The sequence below is a fragment of the Staurois parvus genome, unplaced genomic scaffold (genome assembly GCF_062004578.1).
Source record: "Staurois parvus isolate SC_StPar_1 unplaced genomic scaffold, SC_StPar_1.0 ptg000571l, whole genome shotgun sequence".
Taxonomy (NCBI): domain Eukaryota; kingdom Metazoa; phylum Chordata; class Amphibia; order Anura; family Ranidae; genus Staurois; species Staurois parvus.
The window spans coordinates 135,194-146,483 of NW_028318367.1; the positions used below are offsets into that span (position 1 = coordinate 135,194).

At 43.4% G+C, this 11,290-nt stretch overlaps 1 protein-coding gene across 2 annotated transcripts; it reads left to right on the forward strand.

Moving 5' to 3' along the window:
* Positions 1-255: 255 nt before the first annotated feature.
* LOC149450548 (uncharacterized) lies at positions 256-3,726 on the forward strand. Of its 2 annotated transcripts, XM_089691744.1 has the most exons (3): positions 256-409; positions 494-697; positions 3,298-3,726. In XM_089691744.1, exons 1-3 carry the CDS (start codon positions 314-316, stop codon positions 3,583-3,585), a joined length of 588 nt encoding a protein of 195 aa, XP_089547870.1. In that variant the 5' UTR covers positions 256-313; the 3' UTR covers positions 3,586-3,726. The 2 variants fall into 2 exon arrangements, with proteins under 2 accessions (XP_089547870.1, XP_089547869.1); XM_089691743.1 differs by having other exon boundaries at positions 256-697.
* The last annotated feature ends 7,564 nt before the right edge of the window (positions 3,727-11,290 follow it).

An 11,290-nucleotide genomic window follows, 5' to 3' on the forward strand; every position in this document is an offset into this window, starting at 1 on the left:
ACTCTTATCTCTATTAATAAAACACAGACCTGACCGGAGAGGAGAGGAGGATTCTGGGAGGTCACATGACATCACTTATCTCTATTAATAAAACACAGACCTGACTGGAGAGGTGAGGAGGATTCTGGGAGGTCACATGACATCACTCTTGTCTATTCTGGTCAATAGACCATTTTATTTTTGCACACATTTAGATGATGTCAGGTGGTTGATATTGTTTTATTTGTCTCCTGATCTGTAGGATTATGTTGTAAAGAAGAAGTCTAGTGGGGAGCCAATCTCAGGAGGATGGAGCAGAACCCAGAGCCTCACCATGGTGCCTCCATCTCGTTCTCTGATACCTGAGAGGGAGAAAGAGCAGAAGATTCTGGAACTGACCACCATGATGGTCCATCTGCTGACAGGAGAGGTGAGCGGTGCCGGGAATTCTGGGACATTCTCCAGTAACAGACAAGGGATGTGTCTGGATGGTGACTGTATCATTGTGTGTCAGGTTCCTATAAGGTGTCAGGGTGTCACTGTCTATTTCTCCATGGAGGAGTGGGAGTATTTAGAAGGACACAAGGACCTCTACAAGGACGTCATGATGGACAATCAGCAGACTTTGGGTTTTGTGAAGATTGTAAGGAAGGAATTTCCCTGGAATGAGACGATATTGAAGCTCACCCTGGAGATCCTCAGCCTGCTGACTGGAGAGGTGAGTGTAATGAAGGGGTTAAATCTGACTGGGCTGTACACTGGGAGGGATTCAGAGTCACTTGAAGTCTTCTGATGTTCTGTAATCAATAACAACATCCACACAAGTACTATGAATACATAAAGTGTCCGGACTCTATGAGATTTGGTTATAGCACAAGATGGCGGCATTGGTTATAGAAGAGAACAATCTCAGCTTTAGTCCAATCAGGGAGATCCATGATTACCAGCATGCCACGCCCACTGACCACTAAATCCATGGGTGACATTTCCTGGTGGGTCAGTGAGCCTTACTAGTAAACCATTAGTGACTCTATTATATGACTTCTAGAAGGAGCTATAAATATGACCCCATTGTCATCATATCTAGAGATGAGCGAATCGAACCAGGTGAAGTGGAATTCGTTTCGAATTTCAGGAAAAATTCGATTCGCGTCGAATCCGAATATTTGCATAATTCGGGTGCGCGAATCGGATTTTTCCCGATCAGCCGGCAAAAGTGTCCCTGCAGAGAGCTCCGCTATTTCTGACAGTTCTCTGACAGTTCCTTCACATGTACAGCGGTTGAAACATTGTATCTATTTGTTTCCATTTAGGATACAGATGTTTTTATTCGGAAATAAATAGATACAATGTTTCAACCGCTGTATGGAGTGAATGTCAGAGAACTGTCAGAAATAGCGGAGCTCTGCAGATACACTTTTTGCCGGCTTGGAATTCTTCTTATTTTCATCCTACTTCTTCTTCTTCATCCTCATCCTCATCCTCTTCTTCTGAGGATGAAGAAGAAGAAATAGGATGAAAATAAGAAGAATTCCAAGCCGGCAAAAAGTGTATCTGCAGAGCTCCTCTAAGTGTATCTGCAGAATAGAGGAGCTCTGCAGATACACTTTTTGCCGGCTTGAAATTCTTCTTATTTTCATCCTACTTCTTCTTCTTCATCCTCATCCTCTTCTTCTGAGGATGAGGATGAAGAAGAAGAAGAAGTAGGATGAAAATAAGAATTCCAAGCCGTCAAAAAGTGTATCTGCAGAGCTCCTCTAAGTGTATCTGCAGAATAGAGGAGCTCTGCAGATACACTTTTTGCCGGCTTGGAATTCTTCTTATTTTCATCCTACTTCTTCTTCTTCTTCCTCTTCATCCTCATCCTCTTCTTCTTCTTCTGAGGATGAGGATGAAGAAGAAGAAGAAGAAGTAGGATGAAAATAAGAATTCCAAGCCGGCAAAAAGTGTATCTGCAGAGCTCCGCTAAGTGTATCTGCAGAGCTCCGCTAAGAAATAGCGGAGCTCTGCAGATACACTTTTTGCCGGCTTGGAATTCTCCTTCTTCTCATCCTTCTTCTTCTTCTCATCCTTCTTCTCATCCTTCTTCTTCTCATCCTTCTCCTTCTTCTCATCCTTCTTCTTCTTCTCATCCTTCTCCTTCTTCTCATCCTTCTCCTTCTTCTCATCCTTCTTCTTCTTCTCATCCTTCTCCTTCTTCTCATCCTTCTTCTTCTTCTCATCCTTCTTCTTCTTCTCATCCTTCTTCTTCTTCTCATCCTTCTTCTTCTTCTCATCCTTCTCCTTCTTCTCATCCTTCTTCTTCTCATCCTTCTTCTTCTTCTCATCCTTCTCCTTCTTCTCATCCTTCTTCTTCTTCTCATCCTTCTTCTTCTTCTCATCCTTCTCCTTCTTCTCATCCTTCTCCTTCTTCTCATCCTTCTTCTCATCCTTCTCCTTCTTCTCATCCTTCTTCTTCTTCTCATCCTTCTTCTTCTCATCCTTCTTCTTCTTCTCATCCTTCTCCTTCTTCTCATCCTTCTCCTTTTCCTTCTTCTCATCCTTCTCCTTCTTCTCATCCTTCTCCTTCTTCTCATCCTTCTCCTTCTTCTCATCCTTCTCCTTCTTCTCATCCTTCTCCTTCTCCTTCTTCTCATCCTTCTCCTTCTTCTCATCCTTCTCCTTCTTCTCATCCTTCTCCTTCTCCTTCTTCTCATCCTTCTCCTTCTTCTCATCCTTCTCCTTCTCCTTCTTCTCATCCTTCTCCTTCTTCTCATCCTTCTCCTTCTCCTTCTTCTCATCCTTCTCCTTCTCCTTCTTCTCATCCTTCTCCTTCTTCTCATCCTTCTCCTTCTTCTCATCCTTCTCCTTCTTCTCATCCTTCTCCTTCTCCTTCTTCTCATCCTTCTCCTTCTTCTCATCCTTCTCCTTCTCCTTCTTCTCATCCTTCTCCTTCTTCTCATCCTTCTCCTTCTTCTCATCCTTCTCCTTCTCCTTCTTCTCATCCTTCTCCTTCTCCTTCCTCATCTCCAAGGGCATTTAAATTAAAGGTACAGTGTTCTGCACTAATTTAAAGGCTCTCTGAAGCCTAGAAACCCTTTTTATAAGTTATATTCGTAGCGAATAAATTCGCATCGAATCAAATTTCTTCCTCAAATTCGGCGAATCAGCCGAATCGAATTTTTGAATAATTCGCTCATCTCTAATCATATCATTAGATGGAGATGTCTGTCCTTTGCTGAGTCGGCACATTGTGGCCAATCCCTGGAGAATAAATCTAGAGATGACCATAGAAGTGAGGGATTATGGGAGAGTGAGATTTATCTTTGTATAACACAGAACTGTACAGGAGTCATGAAGAAATCTACCGACAATGACACAAGAAGGAGATCTCATCGTATGACCACAAGATCCTCGAGAATCCAGAATCCCATCACCATCCCCCCACCTCCATCCCTGATCCCTACAAGACAGAAGACACAGAAGATTCTAGAAGTCACTAAGAAGATGATGGAGCTGCTGACAGGAGAGGTGAGCGGTGCCGGGAATTCTGGGACATTCTCCAGTAACAGACAAGGGATGTGTCTGGATGGTGACTGTATCATTGTGTGTGTCAGGTTCCTATAAGGTGTCAGGGTGTCACTGTCTATTTCTCCATGGAGGAGTGGGAGTATTTAGAAGGACACAAGGATCTCTACAAGGACGTCATGATGGACAATCAGCCGCCCCTCACATCACCGGGTAAGAGGAGACTTTATTGTAAAGGAGAGAGCAGTACGGAGGATCCACCTAGATCCCCCATCATCTGATAAACACATAGAAACAATGGATTCAGTCAGTGTGTGTGTTTCCTACAGATGGATCCAGTCATGGGAACCCACCAGAGAGATGTCCCCGTCCTCTGTATTCCCGGGATTCCACACAGGAAGGTCACACCATCCCTCCCCATCATCAGGTAGATGATGACAATTATTGGTAGTTGTGATTTATACACAGCATGTTTGTTACAATGAATGTTTTATTATATCTTTCAGAGTGGAATCCTCGTGGATGATAATATTGATGTTAAAGAAGAGTATAAAGAGGAGGATGAGGAGTATGGAGTGATGGAGGAGTTTTCAGAAGGACACAAGGATATGATGGAGCCACCTAATACCAGGAACCCACCAGAGAGATATCCCCGTCCTCTGTATTCCCGGGATTCCACACAGGAAGGTCACACCATCCCTCACTATTACAAGGTTGGTGGGATGGAGAATCTAGAACATGGACTTGTAGAGACTATGGGCTCCAATCACAAAGCGGTATCTTCCCGTATCCCAGTATGTAGTAAGATGCTGCATGCTTTTTTTTAGTAGTGAAGCCTGCGGGGAATTTACCACTGGTGTCCATAGCAACACTTGTAAATAGCTTGTTGTTAAGGAGAGGGCAGCCGCCAGTGTCCCCAACAACCAGTAAACAAGGAGCGGACGGCCACCAAGTTCCCCGCTGACAGCTGTGACAGGTCTGCTATGGATTTTGAGTGAAACCCTGATGCCAAAATAATAAAATTAAAGGCGTGGGTTCCCCTCCAAAATCAATTAGTGAGTGCCCACCTTCCTCCTGAACCATACCAGGCCACATATCCTCAACATGAGGTGGGTGCTTCAGGGCAGGGGCATTCTGACCCCCCAAAAAGCACCTTGTCCCCATATCGATGGGGACAAGGGTCCCTTCCCCACAACCCTGGCCAGTGGTTGTGGGGTCTGTGGGTGGGGGGCTTATTGGAATCTGGAAGCTATCTTTAACATGGAGGCCCCCAGATGCCAGCCCCCCACAATGTGAATGGGTATAGAGTACATAGCACCCCTATTCATTCACCAAAAAAAATGTAGTGTAAAAAAACACTTGAAGAAATGTTTGACAAAACAAAAATAAAGAGAAATATACCCCTGATGTAGATCCATCGATGATCCAATCACAATACTCGCTGTCATCGCTGAAAACAACAAAGCTCCACTCCTGCCATCTGACAGCTCTGCCGCCTCCCACTTCTAAATAAACTAAGGAGCAGTACTACCTTGTGACATCACTGTGTGGCCTTGCCCTCTTTTGACGTCACCAATACAACATGCCCCGGTCAGTGACATCACCAATACAACATGCCCCGGTCAGTGACATCACCAATACAACATGCCCCGGTCAGTGATGTCACCAATACAACATGCCTCGGTCAGTGACATCACCAATACAACATGCCGCGGTCAGTGATGTCACCAATACAACATGCCCCGGTCAGTGACGTCACCAATACAACATGCCCCGGTCAGTGACATCACCAATACAACATGCCCCGGTCAGTGACATCACCGAGTGGCACCGTCCCTCAGTAAATTTAGTGGCAGGAGGCAGCAGAGCTGTCAGACAGAGGGGAGTCTTCATTGGGAGCGGAGCTTTTCTTTCCGAGTCAGCGGTGACAGCGAGCATCGTGATTGATGATGGATCTACACCGGGGGGACATTTTGCTTTATTTTTGCTTTTTTAATAAAGGACTTGTCAAATACTGCCTGCTGTATTTAACAGAATACTTTTTTGGGGTGAATAATTAGGGCTACCATGTACTCCATACTCATTCACATGGGGTGAGGGATCTGAGGGCCCCCTTGTTAAATTTTGTAAGTCCTCTGCCTGCAAACCCCCACAGCCACTAGCCTGGGTTGTAGGGAAGAGTCCCTTGTCCCCATCAACATGGACAAGGTGCTCTGGGGGAGCAAAGCCCCCCCCTGCCCCAGAACATCCACTCCATGTTAAGGGCACATGGCCTGGTATGTTTCAGGATGGGGGTCGCTTGCTCGTCCCCCCCCCCTTTCCTGACCTGCCGGGCTGCATGCTCAGATAGGGGTCTGGTATGTATTTCTTTCATTTTGGCAAGGGGTCCCCCTCAAAATCCATACTAGACCCCCCTAAAGGGGGAATCCTATGCTATTTTCTTCATATTTCATTGCCGGTAATTCGTTTTTTTATATTTATCGGTTGGTTAGGACGTGGTGGCCGCTCGCTCCCTAGCAACCATGTTGTTTACCGGTTGTTAAGGATGCCAGCGGCCGCCCACTCTTTACCAAGCAGTACACATTTCCTGAATGCCGCATGTCTCCACCACTAATTAATGACCGCATGCATTTCATTCTTTATTTCCTTCTGTGAATGTAACGCCTGTTCATGCGGTATTTACTGAGTGTGTTCAGTGTTTGTGGTCAATACCGCAACACGGGATAGGAAATGGACAGTTTCAGGATGGCATGCGGTATTTAGGGGAAATGTACCCACATATCACATGTGATCTGCTTCTGTGAAGGGAGACAATGTGTGGATTTTGTGTGTGATGTCACAATCATAAATCTTACATTTTACAGATGATATTTTCTCTCATTTCCTTGATTTAGAGTGGAGATCCAATCGATATAGAATTTGAGGTGAAAGCAGAAGAAGAAGAGGCGTATGTGAGGGATGACCAGCAGTCTATGGAGGAGGATGGAATAACGGGGACATTTATAGAGGAGGACACTCCTACAGAGATCAGCACAGGTGGGTCATGAACACTAAATCCATTCCTCCACCCATACTGCTCACTGATTGGTCCAGAGTAGGGCGGGGACTGGGTGATATCAGCCTGTAATCCCCTGGTCACTTTCCTGAGCTGTGTTCCCCGTCCTGTATTCCTGGATTTCTCTCGGATAATCTTCCTTCTCTGTGCTGCAGACAAAAGAATCCAGGACTTTCCTACAGCAATTCCCCCTTATCCCCCCCATTATGTATTATACATGGAGATCATATCCCCCCTTATGTATTATACATGGAGATCATATCCCCCCTTATGTATTATACATGGAGATCATATCCCCCCTTATGTATTATACATGGTGATCATATCCCCCCTTATGTATTATACATGGAGATCATATCCCCCCTTATGTATTATACATGGAGATCATATCCCCCCCTTATGTATTATACATGGAGATCATATCCCCCCCTTATGTATTATACATGGAGATCATATCCCCCCTTATGTATTATACATAGAGATCATATCCCCCCCTTATGTATTCTACATGGAGATCATATCCCCCCTTATGTATTATACATGGAGATCATATCCCCCCTTATGTATTATACATGGAGATCATATCCCCCCCTTATGTATTATACATGGAGATCATATCCCCCCTTATGTATTATACATGGAGATCATATCCCCCCTTATGTATTATACATGGAGATCATATCCCCCCTTATGTATTATACATGGAGATCATATCCCCCTTATGTAATATACATGGAGATCATATCCCCCCCTTATGTATTATACATGGAGATCATATCCCCCCCCCCTTATGTATTATACATGGAGATCATATCCCCCCCCCTTATGTATTATACATGGAGATCATATCCCCCCCCCTTATGTATTATACATGGAGATCATATCCCCCCTTATGTATTATACATGGAGATCATATCCCCCTTATGTATTATACATGGAGATCATATCCCCCCTTATGTATTATACATGGAGATCATATCCCCTCTTATGTATTATACATGGAGATCATATCCCCCCTTATGTATTATACATGGAGATCATATCCCCCGCTTATGTATTATACATGGAGATCATATCCCCCCTTATGTATTATACATGGAGATCATATCCCCCCTTATGTATTATACATGGAGATCATATCCCCCCTTATGTATTATACATGGAGATCATATCCCCCCTTATGTATTATACATGGAGATCATATCCCCCCTTATGTATTATACATGGAGATCATATCCCCCCTTATGTATTATACATGGAGATCATGTCCCCCTTATGTATTATACATGGAGATCATATCCCCCCTTATGTATTATACATGGAGATCATATCCCCCCTTATGTATTATACATGGAGATCATATCCCCCCTTATGTATTATACATGGAGATCATATCCCCCCTTATGTATTATACATGGAGATCATATCCCCCCTTATGTATTATACATGGAGATCATATCCCCCTTATGTATTATACATGGATATCATATCCCCCTTATGTATTATACATGGAGATCATATCCCCCCTTATGTATTATACATGGAGATCATATCCCCCCTTATGTATTATACATGGAGATCATATCCCCCCTTATGTATTATACATGGAGATCACATCCTCCCTTATGTATTATACATGGAGATCATATCCCTCTTATGTATTATACATGGAGATCATATCCCCCCTTATGTATTATACATGGAGATCATATCCCTCTTATGTATTATACATGGAGATCATATCCCCCCTTATGTATTATACATGGAGATCATATCCCCCCTTATGTATTATACATGGAGATCATATCCCCCTTATGTATTATACATGGAGATCATATCCCCCTTATGTATTATACATGGAGATCATATCCCCCCTTATGTATTATACATGGAGATCATATCCCCCCTTATGTATTATACATGGAGATCATATCCCCCCTTATGTATTATACATGGAGATCATATCCCCCTTATGTATTATACATGGAGATCATATCCCCCTTATGTATTATACATGGAGATCATATCCCCCTTATGTATTATACATGGTGATCATATCCCCCCCTTATGTATTATACACGGAGATCATATCCCCCTTATGTATTATACATGGAGATCATATCCCCCCTTATGTATTATACATGGAGATCATATCCCCCTTATGTATTATACATGGAGATCATATCCCCCCTTATGTATTATACACGGAGATCATATCCCCCCTTATGTATTATACATGGAGATCATATCCCCCCTTATGTATTATACATGGAGATCATATCCCCCTTATGTATTATACATGGAGATCATATCCCCCTTATGTATTATACATGGAGATCATATCCCCCCTTATGTATTATACATGGAGATCATATCCCCCCTTATGTATTATACATGGAGATCATATCCCCCTTATGTATTATACATGGAGATCATATCCCCCCCTTATGTATTATACATGGAGATCATATCCCCCCTTATGTATTATACATGGAGATCATATCCCCCCTTATGTATTATACATGGAGATCATATCCCCCCTTATGTATTATACATGGAGATCATATCCCCCTTGGGATTTTTAATATCAGACCCTATATTGTTTATAAATATATTATTAAGTCGGGGTCCCAACACTGAACCTTGGGGTACCCCACTAACCCCTTCCATACCGGGCACTTTTTCCCCCTTCCTGCCCAGGCCATTTTTCAGGTTTCAGCGCTCTCACACTTTGCATGACAACTGCGCGATCATACAACATTGTACCCAAAGTAAAAATTGGGGGATATCTGTACTGTCCTGACATTTGAGGGATATCTGTACTGTTCTGACATTTGGGGGATATCTGTACTGTCCTGACATTTGGGGGATATCTGTACTGTCCTGTCATTTGGGGGATATCTGTACTGTCCTGACATTTGGGGGATATCTGTACCGTCCTGACATTTAGGGGATATCTGTACCGTCCTGACATTTGGGGGATATCTGTACCGTCCTGACATTTGGGGGATATCTGTACCGTCCTGACATTTGGGGATATCTGTACTGTTCTGACATTTGGAGGATATCTGTACTGTCCCGACATTTGGGGGATATCTGTACCATCCTGACATTTGGGGGATATCTGTACCGTCCTGACATTTGGGGGATATCTGTACTGTCCTGACATTTGGGGTATATCTTTACCGTTCTGACATTTGGGGGATATCTGTACAGTCCTGACATTTGGGGGATATCTGTACCGTCCTGACATTTGGGGGATATCTGTACCGTCCTGACATTTGGGGGATATCTGTACCGTTCTGACATTTGGGGGATATCTGTACCGTCCTGACATTTGGGGGATATCTTTACCGTCCTGACATATTTGGGGGATATCTTTACCGTCCTGACATATTTGGGGGATATCTGTACCCTCCTGACATTTGGGGGATATTTGTACCCTCCTGACATTTGGGGGATATCTGCACCGTCCTGACATTTGGGGATATCTGCACCATCCTGACATTTGGGGGATATCTGCACCATCCTGACAGTTGGGGGATATCTGTACTGTTCTGACATTTGGGGGATATCTGTACTGTTCTGACATTTGGGGGATTTCTGTACTGTCCTGACATTTGGGGGATAGCTGTACTGTCCTGACATTTGGGGGATATCGGTACCATTCTGACATTTGGGGGATATCTGTCCTGTTCTGACATTTGGGGGATATCTTTCCCGTCCTGACATTTGGGGGATATCTGTACTGTTCTGACATTTGGGGGATATCTTTCCCGTCCTGACATTTGGGGGATATCTGTCCCGTCCTGACATTTGGGGGATATCTGTACCGTCCTGACATTTGGGGGATATCTGTACCGTCCTGACATTTGGGGGATATCTGTACCGTCCTGACATTTGGGGGATATCTGTACCGTCCTGACATTTGGGGGATATCTGCACCATCCTAACATTTGGGGATATCTGCACCATCCTGACATTTGGGTGATATCTGTACTGTTCTGACATTTGGGGGATTTCTGTACTGTCCTGACATTTGGGGGATATCTGTACTGTTCTGACATTCTTGGACCTCAAGAAATGAGATTGACTGTCAGTACTTCAGGATTGATCAATTTTCAGATATCTCCCATAGTTTGTGAACTCTATAACTTCCCTTCAGACTAAATCATAAATACTAATTTGGGTTATTTTCACCAAAGACATGTAGCAGAATACATCTCGGCCTAAATTTATGAAGAACAATTATTTATTTGTAAACTTTTATAACAGAAACAAAGAAAAACGTGGGTTTTTTTTTTTAAAATTTTTGTTCTTCTTTTGGGAAGAAAATTAAGCCATCCATTGTATCTTCTACTTTCCAGTCTGGAGACAAAGTGAGACAATCCTCGGAGGTTTTCCTCATCTCCCGGCCATGGACTAAAATACAAAGACAAAGAGGATTACTAGACAGGAGCTGCCTGATGTGGGCGGAGTCCTGGTTTGGGGGAACCAATCAGCTCCTGTCTAGTAATCCTCTTTGTCTTTGTATTTTAGTCCATGGCCGGGAGATGAGGAAAACCTCCGAGGATTGTCTCACTTTGTCTCCAGACTGGAAAGTAGAAGATACAATGGATGGCTTAATTTTCTTCCCAAAAGAAGAACAAAAATTTTGAACTGTCATGTGACCTGCACTATATACTCTGTTGTACATTACATACTCCTGACCCCTGCACTATATACTCTATGTTGTACATTACATACTCC

Coding starts and splice junctions, on each gene's coding strand:
- LOC149450548 (XM_089691743.1), top strand. CDS start 314: ATGGTGCCTCCATCTCGTTCTCTGATACCTGAGAGGGAGAAAGAGCAG. Junction 698..3,297: donor TCAGCCTGCTGACTGGAGAG/GTGAGTGTAATG, acceptor TGTATAACACAG/AACTGTACAGGAGTCATGAA.